This window comes from Zootoca vivipara, chromosome 13 (assembly GCF_963506605.1).
Source record: "Zootoca vivipara chromosome 13, rZooViv1.1, whole genome shotgun sequence".
NCBI lineage: Eukaryota > Metazoa > Chordata > Lepidosauria > Squamata > Lacertidae > Zootoca > Zootoca vivipara.
The window spans coordinates 50,257,696-50,274,204 of NC_083288.1; the positions used below are offsets into that span (position 1 = coordinate 50,257,696).

Consider the following 16,509-nt stretch of genomic DNA (forward strand, 5'->3'; position numbering starts at 1 on the left):
GGGTCACCCTATGAAACAGATCAGCGGAAGATTCAGAAAAGACAAAAGAAAAGTCCTTCTTCCCATGGGACATAATTTACTTCTGGAACTCACTGCCACAAGATTTCCTGTATCAGCTGGTGGGTAGATGCCCTTTGAGGTGCCTTATGAACGCTTATGACTCAATGAGGTGCAGGGTTGCCTGATGGCTTTGATGGCCATGCAGAAGGAGAAAGCTACCAATGGCTACCCTTCAAGACGGCCATGCAGCGGTCTCCAGGATCAGAAAGCCGGTTGCAGCTGCTGGGCTTTTCTGAGGTTTTTATGGGAGGTCTGTTGACAGCTGTAAGTTGTTGGGAGCTAAAAAGAGGGGGGAGCTATTCCCTCCCAGGTCCTTGGGGTATCCTGGAGGGATCTGGTTGGCCACTGTGAGAACAGGATGCTGGACAAGGTGGAGTCTTGGTATGAGATACACCAGGGCTCTGGTTCTGCAGAAAGGAACCACTTGCTGCGAACAGAATTAGAACATAAACCACAAGATCTCCCATGGTGAGTTCATGAATTGGTTAGCCAGTCTGCGTAAATTCCAGCTCTCTTGAGCAGGCATAGGCAAACTCGGCCCTCCAGATGTTTTGGGACTACAACTCCCATGATCCCTAGCTAATAGGACCAGTGGTCAGGGAAGATGGGAATTGTAGTCCTAAAACATCTGGAGGGCCGAGTTTGCCTATGCCTGCTCTTGAGAGTTCCTCATTCTCTCCCCAAATTATCAGCACTTGCTCCTCAACAGACTGTTCCACCATTCCAGAGAGCGGACAGACAAGTTTGCTTTATTATTTGTTATCTTTGTTGTATTGTTATTTAATAAACTCAAGGGGAATTACTGAAGCACACGAGTGTTACTGCATCTCCCGGATTATGGCGTCTCCATTGCACCTACCAAACCCACAAAGAGGAAGCACTGTGGTGGCCTATGCTGGGCATGAAGTCGAGGAAAGGTTTATGTCTGTCTGAATAGATCAAGTCTCTAGCTCTCATGGGCACAAGGGCAGGAAATGTGCTCGCTTCAAATCCCACCACATGGACTCCAAAACAGATCTCGAAAAGGCTGGTCCTTGGACAGGTGAAAGTCTCCTCAACAAATCGAAGGATCCAAGCAGCGCTTACAGTCAAGGAAAGGAAGTTTCTGCGCCCTGCAGCCATTCTCTTCTCTTCCTGTCTGCTCCCAGGCCTCCTAGACATTCTCTCTCTCCCAGCCTGCACATCTCCCCCAGATCTTGCAAGCAGAGATGGAAAAATGAATGCTCTAATAAGGAATGCTCTAAAAATGCAGAAAAAGTGTGCGTTTGTCATCCCAGTGCCATTGTTTTCTCCATTTGCACGTGCGTGGTGCAGAATTTAGATGGGAGGTGGGGTGGGGGAGTGGAGAGGAGAGGAGCAATTTCAACACCGAGGCAACCCATGAAGGTAGGATGGAGGGCTAGGGAGAGGCCTAACCTGCCCCTGCCTTCCATTTCCTGACAGAAAACGCCTGCAGCAGAACTAATAACCCCACCAAGGGGCCCTGCAGACGTTCACAGCCTGACAAACCCGTTTTCTGTGATTGGGAATGATGGATGCAGCTCATATGCTGCGAGGGGTTAATTCACTTACAGTCCAAGCACTGCTGCTCAGCTGGCAAGCCTCTCGGTCAAGCTTCATCCTCCCCATCAGCCGTCTTCCTCTCCTGCTGATCCTGTTACCACCACTCCCTCCCCCCCCACCTCCAGGGCCCAAGTCCCCAGAGATCCGCCACTCACTCTCCAGCCGCTGAACCAGGGCTTTGTCCTTCAAGGCCATCTCCGTCTTGATGGTCAGGGACTCGATTGGGATGTAGAGGATGGTGCGGCCCCTCATTTTGGAGCGAGTGTCTAGAGAGGGACAAAGATGGAGAAAGAGTGACAAAGCAGAAAGGCATCGTTCTGGGCAAATTGCTGTTTGTGGGGGTCTTGGAGGGAGGGAGGGAGGGAGGAAAGGAAGGAAGGAAGGAAGGAAGGAAGGAAGGAAGGAAGGAAGGAAGGAAGGAAGGAAGGAAGGAAGGGCTCTCTCATAACACACAGAATAGGAAACACTGTTTATGGTTCCTCAGCAGGGCGCCAATAGCATGGGCGTAGGCAGGAGGGGACAGTTGCCCCCCCCAGAAGCAGGGCCGCTGGCCAGCCTGCCCCGCTGCCCGCCGCCGCCCGGTGCCGTCTCCCTTCTCCCTGGCTGGCTGTGGGGCGGGTGGAGGGAAAGCCCCAGAGCCGCACAAAGCGTTTGGCTGGCTTTCCCTCCGCCCGCTCCACAGCCAGCCAGGGGGTGCCCCCTGATCCTGGTGCCCCCTCACCCCATGCCTGTCGAGAAGGGGGTGGGAACAGTCCGATTTCGGGCTGATCATGGCGCCCCCTCGCCCCTGAACGACCATGGCTTTCCTTGCCCCACTGTGGCCCCTCCCCCCTTGCCTTGGCCCCGCCCCTTGCCCCTTGCCCCCCCTAATTTTGATCCTGGCTACGCCCCTGGCCAATAGTCATCGCATTTGACACACCTGCTACCAAACAGCCCTCTCCCTTGACCCAATGTCCCAAGCTGTGTGGGAAAGCAAAACCTCATGGGAGTAATTTATGCAGGTGGCACGTTTAAGCAAATGCGCTCAGCTTCCCTAATAGTAAAAAAATACAGGGATACATTCCAACATGCACAAATTTAAGGGTGACTGGGAAAAAGACCAAGGCACTGAGAAACTCTGCGAGTACAAAGACACTAAGCATAATCGCAGTCGTCTGATGTGTAAACCTAGGCAAAAGGCTGGTTGTTTTCTGTTGGTCAGGTAGACACCCGATAACCCAGGGATGGCCCAAGACATTTTGGCACCAGAGGTGAGCCACAAAATGGTGCCCCACCCCACCCTGGCCAGGGAAGATTTACATCAAGATCAAGAGGGGGGGGGAATAATGATCTTCGTGGGTGGGAGGAGCCCAGCAGCACCTCCTGTTCACCAAGAGATGGCTGTAGAGGTGGCATGGAGGGGGGAGCTACTGAGGAGACAGCAGATCTGGCCTCCAAGCAGCGTGCTACAGTCGTCGCTGCCACTGCAGGCAATGCATTCCTTGGAGAATAGGACAGCCTTCTGTAACCACTAGCTGTGGGCTGTGATGTCAGAGCAGCATCCCACCTGCTCAAATGAAAGGTGCTGGCACTAGAATATTGAGAAAGGGTGCAACTTCTGGGGGAAACCTCCTCTCATGGCCTAAGAACGGGATGGGTAATGAAATATCAGCAGGAAGAGCTCTGAAGGCTGAGAAACTGTGGGCCAGGCAGCAGTGATGATGGGCATTAGGGAGCGTGAGGTGTACTGAATTTCGCGGAGAGATCTGAACTATCCTATAATTTTAGAGTTGGAAGGCACCCAATGGTCATCTAGTCCAATGCAGGAATTGCAGCTAAAGATCCCCAACAGCTGGCCATCCAACCTCTGTTTAAAAACTTCCAATGAAGGAGACTCTGGTGCCCTCGGGGCAGACCATCCCGCTATTGAACCGGCAATTACCACCATGCTCAGCTGGAATCTCCTTTCTTGATCTGGCAAATCTTTAGAGGGAGGTCTTAGTTAGAACTCAGTAAAACGGCAAGCCCAGCCCTACATAAAAGTCAGATCCAGGAAGGGAGGAGACAGCAGGGAGTCCTACCTGTGAGAGAGGTCATAAAGTGGTAGATTTCTGAGAAAAACTCATTCTTTATGCTTTCGGGCCAGGTTGACTTGCGAAAGAGCTGGGGGAGATACACGGCGTTGAGAAGGCGGATCAAGGAATCGATGTAGGGCTTCCGGACAGTGCCAAACTGGACTACCTCGTGGAAGTTCTCTTCCGTGATCTCTGCATTCTCTTGACGGATGAAGTAAGTGAGCTGCTTCTGCTCCTGCAGGGACAAATGCTGAGTTAGAGATGGCAGGATCCTCAGCAGAAACTTATCCTGGTGACCTCCAGCTCTGGGAACAGAGCTTCTAAACTGCCCTGAGTCTAGCCTACCACATATTTCCAGTGCCCAGGACTGGACCGTTGGAGCTGATTGATGCCAGAGTGTCTGCTACAGCACCATAACCGCCACATCCGTCCATAGCACAGGTGCCTGCCGCAGAGACCTGTTCCACAGAGCGGGCAAAATGCCTCCCGAGAACAAATTGGGAGTAGGCAGAGGTTGAGTGGCAGGTTGTCACAAACAAACCATGCAACCTTTAGCTTTTAATTAAGAACTGGATTCCCCACTGCTTTTAGGAAACATGAGCCCGGGGATCTGGGGTAATTTAATCTGAGATACAGAACAGCAAAGAGACCAACCGTCAGAAGCAGAAAGACTGAAACAACGGTAGCCACCTTATGCCCTGTGCAGGGAAACACCCTGTGGGCAAAGGATTAAAATACTCCTGATACCATCTGGACAGTTGGAAACCTACTAATGAAGTATCAAAGGTTGGAAAGGCCCCACTTATTAAGAGGACCGGGGAAATTCAGGATCAGTGGCTATTGCTGATGAAGGCTAGATGGGGCCTTCAGGTTCAAAGGCAGTATATCACTGAATACAGTGGTGCCTCGCTAGACGAAGTTAATTCGTTCCACGGGTCTTTTCTTATAGCGAAAAATTCATCTAGCGAATCCCATAGGAATGCATTGAATTATTATTATTATTTTTTTGCCCATAGGAACGCAATAATTGAATTTCAATGCATTCCTATGGGAAACCGCGATTCGCTGGATGAATTTTTCGTAAAACGCATTCGTCTAGCGAGGCAACCTCCGCTCGAAAAATCCTTTCGTTAAGCAGAAATTTCGTTAAGCAAGGCATTCGTTAAGCGAGGCACCACTGTACTAGGTGCCAAAGGCAAAGAAGAGGGGAAGAGGGCCAAACTCTGCTAGTGGGCTTCCTGGAAGCATGAGGTTGCCACTAGGCTAGATGGATCGGATTCAGCCACAGGGCAGGGTGCTCTTATGCTTTTGCACTGCGGAGGAAACGGCAAACCTTCCCACATTGTTACCCCTCCCAGACACACAGAGGATCCTCTCAGGTGGACCGTGACAGACTGAGCCGAACCAACCTGGTACGGCATGACTGGCTCCACTTTCAAGCCGGCAAAGTCGTCAATGTAGAAGACAAGCATCTGCTGGGTGGGGTCCTTCAGAAACTGATCCATGGCGTCCATGTGCTCCTCTGTCCACATCTCATCTCGGAGGCCAGACAAGGCGATCCGGCTTTCAATGCAGGGATTCTGAATGAAAAGGGAAAGAGGCCAAGCTCAAGCAAGGTGTTCTCAGAGACCGCGTTGGATTGCATCGCCTCCCCCCCATCCCACGTGTTTAGGCGCAGGACTGGGAACCACACAAGCACAGAGCCTGGCCTGCTATTCCAGGGCATCGGATTGAGTCTAAAAGTGTGAGCGGCCACAGGAGATGACACCAGTTCATGGAGGTTGAGGCTGTAGACACCTCCAGTTTAAAAGGCAGCCTGCCTCTGAATCGGAACAAACTAGACAGCATGCAAAAATCGGTGCATGCAATTGTCGCGTCTGGTTCTTGTTCTTTAAATAGCAAGTATTGAAGTGCTGGGGGGGGAGGGGCGTTGCTGATCAGGACAACACCATGCAGGGAGAGCAGGGACTCATTCCCTTCCACTTTGGGGGCAATTTTCATCAGGGCTGTGGGATGCAGGGGGTGGGGGAACGATGAAAAAACACATTTCCCCTCCTGGCATGGTCCTGATCATCCTGCCCTACAGGCTCCTATTTAGGTAACAAAAAAACAAACAAACACATATTTCCCATACCGTTCAGTTTGGCAAGATGCGGGGACAAGCCTCACCCCATAACCTGTCGCTTTCCGCAGTTCGAACCCCCCCACCCCACCCCGACTCAAATGAATCATGCAAGTCACCAGCAGGGCCTGCCTCATGAAAACTGGGAGTCCAAGACTCACAATCTTCTTCCGCCTCCCCTTGTTCAGCCAAACCCCCACCGGGGCACTCAAAGAGGGAGAGAGAAGAGGGCTAATTTGTTAAGATGATTGCAAGACAGTCACTCCAGAGAGCTTCCGCAGATCATGGAGCTCAGTCATTAAAGCAACACAGTTCCAGGCGCAGGGAAAGGTATGCAGGAAAAAGTAAATGGGGGTGGGGAGGGGAGGGGAGGGGAAGAAAATTAAGGGTAGGAACAGTGCAGACTGAAAAGCAGGAAATGGGGAGTTGGGCAGTAGCCACTTTTTGGCCCTGGAGAGAGAAAGTGTATGATTCCCCCCCCCAAAAAAAAACACATATCAAGACTTCTTTTTCTCATCCCCAAGAGATACTCAAAGAAAAACCTGAGAGATCAGGATCAAATTAGCATAACATCTGGCACAGAAGCATAGAGCCAGATGTTCCTAGCCCAAATGTGACAAAATTGTGGATGCAGGCACCCGTCCGCTTTTTGGTCTCCTGTTCAGGGCGTCTCTGTCGGAGGAAGGATTTGGGCCTTGCAACAGCCGGACGTCACCTGAGTCAGAAAGGCAACACTTCCCTCCTGGAAAGGCATCCTCCCCCTTTGGTGTTAACAGCTAGCCAAATGCAGAAGGGAAGTCACATGCAGGGCCAGGAACCTTTGGCATCTGCAGCCTTGGAGAGGGGCAGAAGACGCACAGCCGAGGGGTTTTTTCTGCTGGACTGAGACAGCTGCTTCCGTGACAGAGTGCAGCAGCTGCTTGTCAAGGAAGACACCCGAGTTTGGGATAGAGAAACAAGAGGCAGACAGAGAGAAAAGCACCTGATCCATAACTCTTAAATGCTGAGGGCAAAGAGACCTCCACCTGTTTCAGCCTGCACAGACTTCAGCTACGCAGGAGTAGTTTAAAGTTTTCAAGGGTGGCAAGAGCATCAAAAAGACTGGATCTCTCTCTCACACACACACACACAAGCACAGTCCTTCAAAAGTGGGTCCAGCTGGGAGCTTCTGCCCACCCTTCCTTTTGCGCCTGCTACCGTATGTGAGATCTTCCTTGTGGCAAGGTCACACACACCCGGCTTCCCAACTTACCAAATCCGCCTCTCCCTCCATAGGGCTGGGAGGGATAGCCAAGTCCTCCTGGCTCTCTTCTTCCATCTCGTCCAAGGATGCCGAAGTAACATCTCCTAAGAGGAGGGCAAAAGGCAGAGAAGCAAAAATCAGAAGTGCACCCAAGGACTGTGGTATCTTTGGGGCAGAGGTGGTGCCGGGAGCTCTAAAGCTGGCACAGCAGAAGGGATCTACAGGTCTACACACCTTTCTGACACACTCCTCTCTCTCACACACACAGGCCTTGCTTGTACAGTACCAGGCAAGTAGTTGGGGACAATTCCTGTTGAATCACCAAGTCTGAGGGTTCAAGGAGACCACCTAATGCAGAACACACGCATGCCCCCTCTTGACGAAGGGTCGCCCACCCCAGCCCCAAACAGATCCACCTGGTCAATCCAAACAGTCATCAACACAGCTCTGTAGAAAGACACTCACTCGGGAAGTTTAGCAGGGAAGTTTTAGGAGGAGCCCAGGAAGATGGTGGGTTCATCAAGAGATCTGAGCACTCAATCCTACTAGGGAGGATGAAAGTTTTTTTTATGAGAGCCAGAGTCAAGATGCGCTCTTGAGAGGATGCCTAAGGGCAGAGGTTACCATCAAGTAAAACCCAAGAAGCTGTACACAGAGTCAGGCCATGGGTTCATCTGCACTGTCTACACCAGGGATGTCCAACAGGTCGATTGTGATCTACTGGTAGATCCCCGGGAGGTTTTGGTAGATTGCGGTCGATCGTTGGGTCCTTTTCCTTAGCGTTGCTAAAATCGATTCCGACCCCAACCCCTCGACCCCACCCTCCATTGTTGCATGATCTGCAGAACGCAAGGAGGAGTTAACAAAGTGAAACTGTTTGTTGGTGAGCGGCTGTTCCACCTTTCCCCAAAAAACCCTTAAAATTGGGGCTTTCCTCGTCCCTAAAAAAAGCTGAACAACTTTGACCTGAACCCCCCAAAAACGTGGCTTTCCTTACCAAAAAAGGCCAACAACTGTGACCTGCACCCCCAAAAAACGGGGGTAGACCATTGCCATTTTTTAATTCTGTAAGTAGACTGCAGTCTCTTGGAAGTTGGCCACCCCTGGTCTACACTAACTGGCAGTCACTATGTCAAGAGAAGAACACAAAGGGCAGTGTGAAAGAGGATGGCTCTCAGGACCGAAAGAATGAGGAGACATGCTGTGTCACTGGGCAGTGGCCCTGGGTCAGTAGCAGAAGCATCACCCCCATGCTCCACAGGGCATTAAGAACAACACCCAGACGCCATCCAGTGTGATGGCGATCAGAAACATCCTCCTAAGAGGATTAGAGGCAGTTTGTGCAGACCTGACACGTCTTCTCAAGAGGTTTGTGGCTGTCCATAAAAACATAAGAGTCTGCTGGATCAGGCCCGAGGCCCATCTAGTCCAGCATTGTGTTCTCACAGTGGCCAACCAGATGCCTGTGGAAAACCTGCAAGCAGGATTCAAGCACAAAAGCTCTTTTTCCTCTGGTTTCCGGCAACCAGCATCTGGAAGTATTGCTACGTCCAAATTCGATAGTCGTGGGGGTATGTATTCAAGATATAGAGGGCCGACGCGTCCATTAAGGCAAACTAGGCAGTTGCCTAGGGCGCCAAAATGGAGGGGGCGCTGGTGCGTCTCCCCGCTCACAAACGCTCTCTCTGCTGCCACCGCTGCCGCTTTCGCTCCTGCTTGCTGCTGCTTGTGAGGCGCTTCCCTGCAATGCCCTGCAGGGGGCACAGGGCCGCACCACACGACGGAGCCAGAAATCGGGGGGGGGGGCACTCAAACCAATCAATCAAAGCAGGCGGGGAGGCGGGGGAACCTGAGCGCGCGCATGCCCAGTTGTTAGTCAGACGGGTTTTTTAAAAAAGGAAAAAAGAGTGCGCGGCCTTCGGGGCGGGGCGGCGGAGGACACACTCCAGACTCCTCCCCTCACGCGCCTCCTTGGCCAATCGCCAAGCGGGAAGGCGGAGGGGGGCGCCAGAAGGTGATCTCGCCTAGGGCGCAAAAAACCCTATCACCGGCCCTGAAGATATATCAGCATGGGTGCCAAGGCTCCTTCATCCCACCGGCTCCTGCGTGCTCCTGCTGACCTTCCACACAGGAACCCAGCCAGTAGAAATACTGAATGGGCCTCCGAAGACTGTAAGTCTTGAAAGCCTGATCAAGAGAGCTTAACTTTAAATCCCGTAGGGGAGGGAGGCAAAAGTCCAGGGATGAGTGCTGAGCCAAATATACAGGGCAAGACCATGTGGGGAAGAGGGAGGGTGCAGGAGGTGGTGCCCAGGATTTTGCGGAGAAACATTTGAAATTGCAACACCCAGAGCATCCAAAATCTAACACAAAGAGTCAATGGGAAACTGAGAGAATGGACTCAAAAACCTACTATGGGAAGATACTCTCATCCCTGGTGGGATAAAACATGATTGGAATATGGAATATTGCTCAAAAGGAACAGACCCATCAGAGAGGGACAGAACAGTAGCTTTACATGTAAATAATAAATACAGCTGCACAGAAATCCATGGATCAGTCTTGTTGAAAGCACCTGGGTAAGAAGAGAGGAGGAGAAACCAAAGCGAGAGTGTTGTGGCAACATACTGCAAGCCACCCAACTAACCGGAGGGCAAGGGTGTTGCTTTCCTGGAAGAGATCACAAAACTTTCGCACAAGGCAAACTGTGGCAGAGACGGGGAGCTAGCAACCCCCCGGACACCTGCTGAATGTCTAAATCTGCACTACAAACGCAACGTCCAATAAAATCTCGACTTCCTCTGCTGACAACATCGTTCCTCAGAAGGTGAAACAAGAAGCAAGGGGGGGATTGCTATCCTGGAGTTAATCCTGACCAACGGAGGATAACTATTTGATGAACTGGAAGTGGCAGGAACCTTGGGGGAAAGTGACCGTGTCATCTTTGAATTTATGATAGCGAGGGACGTGAAAACTGAGTGGAGTGGAGTCGGATGCAGAGAGCTGATTTTAATGAGCTCGGAGGAAAGTTGGTGAGGTCCGTGGCCAGGGATTCTGAAAGAGGAAAGGAGTCCAAGAGGGATGAGAGATTCTGGAAAGTGAAAAGCTGATGGTTCAATCACTAGACCAGCCAATAGCTCAGTCGGTAGAGCATGGCACTCTTATTCTCAGGGTTAAGGGTTCACGCCCCATCTGGGGTAGGGGGCAGGACTAGATGATCCCAGTGGTCACTTCCAACTCTACGATTCAATTATTCTATTTCAGTGAGAAGGGGGGAAATGGGAGAAGTCTAAAGAAGTCGGTGTGGTTGCTCAGAGATATTTACTGACCAGCTTTCAAAGCAGGCTCCACTCTGAGTAAGAGCAGCACACTGTCCAGCTCATGAGAAGCAATCATTGCACCCTTTTCGATGGTGCAATAGGAATTTAGAATATGGTGTGCATTTGGAATACGGTGTGCAGATTGCGGCACTGCCTTTCAAGGACGGCCATTCGCCAGGGGCGTTGTGGTTGCATCCTGCACTGAGCAGTGGGGTTTGAGTAGATGACCTCCCAGCTCTATGACACCCCAGGGCGCCACAACCACCTAGAGAGGGCAGAGCATAAGTGTGAACAGCTCACGCCAAGGAAGGTACAAAGCGCTCAGGGCCACAGGCACAGTGTCCTTCCCAATCCAGCTATTTATGGCAACTGGCCCCTGGCCAAGAGCCACGGTCCCGGAGGCCCCACAGAAAATAAGGGAGGCAAAGGAAATAAATTCATAAGCAGGCAGCGTGCTGAAAACCGAAGAGCCACAGAGAATGCAGTCGGCATCAAACTGAAAGGCATTTGGAGATTGCAGGCAGCTAGGCTGGGCGGTCTGAGAGGTGCACCCCAAGACCCCTCGCAATAGCACGCAAAGATCGGGGTGGAGTGGGACTGCACACCTCTTGAACCACACGTTGCTTCATTCACACACAACCCACAATCACTGTCAGGCCCATCCTAGGGAATAAGGCTTTGTTCTCCAATGCAGATCAAGGCAGCTGTCACAGAATTCCAAAAAAAAGCTTCTGTTTATATATTAAAAACACATTTATTTTTTTTAAAAAAAGTAATAATACTTGGTTGCGTTTTGCCTGAAGGCTTAGAAGGCAGATGGGATCTGAGTGGCTCTTACAGGTGTCTGCATTCAGCACAAGTGTTTGAGCCTGCCTCTCTCCAGCTCCTGCCCCACCAATACCACGTTCCGAGCTCAGCAAGACCCACCCATGGGTGTAATTGCAATCAGGGAAAAGGAGGGTGCATTGTTCCAAATTGCAAGGAGGAAGATCTCATTATTTCTCCGTGGCGCAGCTCATTTCTCGGCCTGCAGGAGGGTCCCGGTTCAGTCCCGGGCTTCTCCAGGTGAGGCTGGGGAAAGCTCACACCTGAACCCTTGCAAAGCTGCTGCTAAGGCAGGACAGGGCAGCCTTGCCTCTCCCAATCCGGGGCCCGGCAGGCACTTTGGACTACAACTCCCATCACCCACTGAGCACTGGCTAGGGCTGATGGGAGCTGTGGTCCAAAACATCCGGAAGAGGCCAAGTTGGAAAAAAGCTGGTGTGGGCGATGCCGAGTTAGACCAATGGCAACATCCCATAGTCACTCCAGGGGGAGGGGACGGCACAGGTCAGTAGCATTTTTTCCCCACATGGAAAAAACATCCCTCACCACCCCATGTCCCCCCACCCCCATTTAAAGTCAACAGGTATCCAGTTGTTCATATATTTAAATGTTCAAATAACTTTGGTGTTTTGCAATGGGAGGGGATAGGGCCTCTACTTTTTCCCGAGACAGTGTGTGAGGTTCCAATGTGTCACCTGGCACCTGCCAACCCCCAGCATGAGCCAGCATGATGATAAGAGTGTTGGACTAGGAACTGGGAGATACAGTGGTACCTCTACTTACAAATAATAATAATAATAATAATAATAATAATAATAATAATAATAATAATAATAATATATTATTATTTATACCCTGCCCATCTGGCCGGGTTACCCCAGCCACTCTGGTCGGCTTCCAACAAAATATTAAAATACAGAAATCCATCAAACATTAAAAGCTTCCCTAAACAGGGCCATAGCTACGAAGTACCCCGTTTCCCCCGGGAAACCCCCGTTTTTACTTACCTTTTCCCGGTGCTCCCCCGTATCACTTCATCTCCCATTTTTCTCCATTATTTTCTCCTGCCGGCGGGCATTTTTTCCCTTTCCGATTTGCCCTTCTATGGGCACCAAAAATGGCCGCCACTGGCTTCAAAAGTCGCATCTACGCATGTCCGGAAGTGCATAGACGCGACTTCCGGTGTTGGCGGTGGCCATTTTTGGTGCCCATAGATGGTCGGAGCGACACCGGAAGTTGCGTCAACGCACTTCCTGACATGCGTACAAGCGACTTTCGAAGGCGTCGGCGACCATTTTTCTGCCCATAGAAGGGCAAAGCGACACCGGAAGTTACGTTGACGCAACTTCCGGTGTCACACGGCTGCCAGTCCCGGATTCTGCAGTCTGGGACTTGGAAGGTAAGAACAGGGCTGCCTTGAGATGCCTTCTAAAGGTCTGGTAATTGTTGTTGTCTTTGACCTCTGGTAGGAGGGCGTTCCACAGGGTGGGTGCCACTACCGAGAAGGCCCTCTGCCTGGTTCCCTGTGTATTGGCTTCTCATAGTGAGGGAACTGCCAGAAGGCCCTCGGCGCTGGACCTCAGTGTCCGGACAGAACGATGGGGGTGGAGACGCTCCTTCAGGTATACTGGCCCGAGGCCGTTTAGGGCTTTAAAGGTCAGCACCAACACTTTGAATTGTGCTCGGAAACATACTGAGAGCCAATGTAGGTCTTTCAGGACCGGTGTAAGTAGAATAACTCTACTTACGAATGTTTCTACTTACGAACGGAGCTCCGTCCGCCTTCTTGGATGCGGTTTAGATAGGATTTTTTCTACTTATGAATTTTTAGATAGGGTTGCTTCGACTTACGAATTTTTTCACCCAATGCATTCCTATGGGATTCAACGTACAATTTTTTTCGACTTACGAATGTGTGTTTGGAACGCATTAAATTCGTAAGTAGAGGTACCACTGTACCAAGGTTCAAAACCCCACTCAGCCATGAAGCGCACTGGGTGTTCTTGGGCCAGCCACTGTCTCTCTCTCAGTCTAACCTACCTCGCAGGGTTGCTGTGGGGATTAAATGAGGAGGGGGAGAGCTATGGATACCACCTTGAGCTCCTTGGAGGAAAAGGTGGGATAGAAATGCAATAATAAAAGCCCCACATAGTGCCATCTCGCCACTTGGGCCCTCCCTGGCCTCAAAACTATGGCCTTAGAACAAGGATGGGCTTAGGAGGCCCATTAAGGCTACCCGAAAAATGGCTGTTGTCCTCATAGCCGATGGTCGACTGGAGAGAAGTGCTCCTCCGAACTCACAGGCTTCTCGTCGGCAACACAAAGCAGGCAGCCGTCTCCTTGGCTGGGCCTTTGCAGGCGCAGCTTTAATAATAATAATAATAATAGTTTATACCCCGCCCATCTGGGCTCTATTTTAAACCACAGCTCTGGAACCCAGTTGGGTGGGCTCCAGCTGAGTGCAACGGCAATCTGCAGGCATCCACAGGCGACAAGAACCCAACCTGTTCTGGCAGATCCCCTTCAGGAGCTGCTCAAAACATGAAGGTCGGCAACGGTGCTTCTGGGAAGGGCCTTCCAGAGGGCAAGCAGAAGGCCCCGACTGCTCTGGGGGAGTTTTGAGGAACCCGAGAGACACTCACAAGACTCCTTGCAGCCACCCAAGAACACCACGCCAGATCGCGCCAGACCCTTAAGGGTTGTCGCATGGGAGATGGAGCATGCTTGCTTTCTCCTGCTCTGGAGGGTAGGACTCGAACTGATAGCTTCCAGTTACAAGGAAGGCGATTCCGACTCAACATCATAGAATCATAGAGTTGGAAGAGACCACAAGGGCCATCCAGTCCAACCCCCTGCCAAGCAGGAAACACCATCAAAGCATTCCTGACAGATGGCTGTCAAGCCTCTGCTTAAAGACCTCCAAAGAAGGAGACTCCACCACACTCCTTGGCAGCAAATTCCACTGCCAAACAGCTCTTACTGTCAGGAAGTTCTTCCTAATGTTTCTTCCTAAAGAACTTTCTGATGGCAAGAGCTGTTCGATAGTGAAACGGATTCCCTCTTGGAGGTTTTCAAACAGAGGTTGGAAGGCCATCCATCATGGATGCTTTAGTTGAGATTCCTGTCTTGCAGGGGGTTGGACTAGATGACCCTCGGGTCCCTTCCGATTCTACAGTTCTATGGTTCTGTAAGTGAGGGGAGAGGGCTACTATTGTGCTCAGGTCCTGCTTGTGGGCTTCCCGTTGCGGCATCAGCTGGCTGCTGTGAAAACAGGATGCTGGACTAGATGAACCCCCTCTGATCTAATCCTGCAGTCAGATTCCTAAAGGAGAGTCCCAGCTTGTCAAGAGCTTGGTGAAGTTTGGCCTCATCCCCACTTCAGAGAGTCTAAAAGAGAGCTGGGTAATGCCCAGCAAGATCTCGCGCTCCAGCTGACATTCATTTGCACAAAGCCCTGCCAAACTCGGAGGGAACTGTGCACACTGATTTTCAAAAATTCATGAAAATTCAGCTTTCAGCGTGCTCTGTGCGTGTGTGTGCTTAAGCGTGGGTTTTGAAACCAGGACTGTGGTGTGGATCCTAACTGGCAAATCAAAAGAACCCAAACAGTAATTTTGTAGTTCTTTAAAATAAAAATAAAAAAACTCACGGATTTTAGGAGACAAGAGTTCAGCTCTTCTTCAGAACATTTGGAGTTGTCAAACCAAATTACAATTAACTTCCCCATAAACCTGCTTGTGTGTCAGGAGTTGTCATGCACTAAAATGTGTAATAGTCATTGAAAGCGGCAGTTTGAGAAGGGTTTATTTTCTCCCCCATATTTCTCCCACCCCACCCCCACCCCCACTGACACACCAGAAAAGAGCTTGTAGGAGATACAGAAAAGGAAGGCAGGAGGGAGGGAGGGAGGCCTGCCTGAGACATTTCGGTGCCTGAGGCAGCAAATCCAAATTTACACTCGATCAAGAGGATGGAAAGCTCTCCTTTCGGAAGCCTGATGGATGTGAGGCTGGCACCAGAGAACGTCTGGGTATAGCTGTCTGTCTCTTGCTGCGCTGTCCTCCTCCTATAAAAAAGGCTGCTGCAGCTTTCCCGGGAGAAGATCAGAGGACTGGGGGACGGCAGGCAAGACCACTGCAGGCAGCCCTGCGCTGGGATAATAGGATGTGCAAAATTAACGCCGGCTCTCACCATATGGCAAGCCGGAGGAATATAGCAGCGGGCACAACCGGAACGTGAAAGCACAGACTCAGCAAGCAAGGAGCAGGAGAGGGGAAAAACTGCAGCAGGCGTGTTTCCCTCGGAGGGAGGCAAATCGGAGGAGAGTAGCTATGGTATAATGCTGCAGCGAACACATCCAGAGGATGTGGCTAGCTTTTGATCAGGCTTCCTTGACCTCAGCCCTCCAGATGTTTTGAGAATACAATAAGCCAGGGCCCAAGGTAGCTTTTCCAGTCCGTCCACATTCTCTCCTGGGAGGCAAGGGCCTGCATGCCAGTGGTGAGCAGGGCCAGAGGCAGAAAGTGGGCAGAGCAAGAGATGTAACAGATGAGGTTTACACACACACACACACCCCTCTCTCCATCCTCCACTCAAGTAAGCAGGAGCCATTATCCACCATTCAAGGACATAGCCCAGCCAGGCAAAAACAAGGAGGTGTCAAGTGGGGCCAATAAGTGGTCTGGAGAGAGGGGGTGTGGTTTGGGGAAGGGCCTGAGGGTTGGACCTGGAGCCTTTGGATGTGAGGTTTTTCATCCCCACCCTAAACCCTAGGTGAGAGGGGATGCCTCTCGGAGATCTCATTGCTCCTTAAGGCTCATAGAGCTTTTTGTCAAGTTGAGGGATCTCTCCCAGGACTGATAACTCAATTGCTAACCAAACCCGGCTTGGGGAGACGCATGCCAATCCCCTCATCTGCTTTCCTACTGCTGCCATCTGGTCAGGGGTTACCTGCTATTGTTAACTGACAGACAAGGTCCCATCCTGCTTCCTTTCCTTCCCCCGCTCGCCATCACCCTCCCTTCTGCTGCCGCTGCTGGAGGAGAGGCACGATAGGGAGAAGGTGGGATGAAGAACAGAATGGCCTGTTGCCCACTCCCTTCATAGGGATGGGGGGGGCTGCAAAGACAACATCTAAGGCTGGCTCTCCCAGAGTGGGTGGGAATGAGGGGGGGGGATGAAACTGGTCCCCCTCCCCAGGCGCAATCGCTTCAGGCATTTTTCTCCCAAAACGGTTAGGGATCTGGGTATGTTTAGCCTGGAGAAGAGAAAACTGAGAGAAGATAGGATAGCCATCTTCAAATATCTCAGGGGCTGTCGCAT

The 16,509-nt window shown here is 51.2% G+C and overlaps 1 protein-coding gene across 3 annotated transcripts in view; it reads right to left on the reverse strand.

Moving 5' to 3' along the window:
- DNAH2 (dynein axonemal heavy chain 2) overlaps positions 1–16,509 on the reverse strand; it is a 149,025-nt gene that overhangs the window by 119,393 nt on the left and 13,123 nt on the right. For all 3 annotated transcript variants that reach the window (XM_060281903.1, XM_060281902.1, XM_035134845.2), the window contains exons 3-6: positions 7,052–7,146; positions 5,087–5,257; positions 3,684–3,912; positions 1,779–1,889 (exon numbers count right to left, since the gene is read on the reverse strand). In XM_060281903.1, the coding sequence (XP_060137886.1) occupies positions 1,779–1,889; positions 3,684–3,912; positions 5,087–5,257; positions 7,052–7,146 (606 nt within the window). The remainder of the gene's footprint in view (positions 1–1,778; positions 1,890–3,683; positions 3,913–5,086; positions 5,258–7,051; positions 7,147–16,509) is intronic.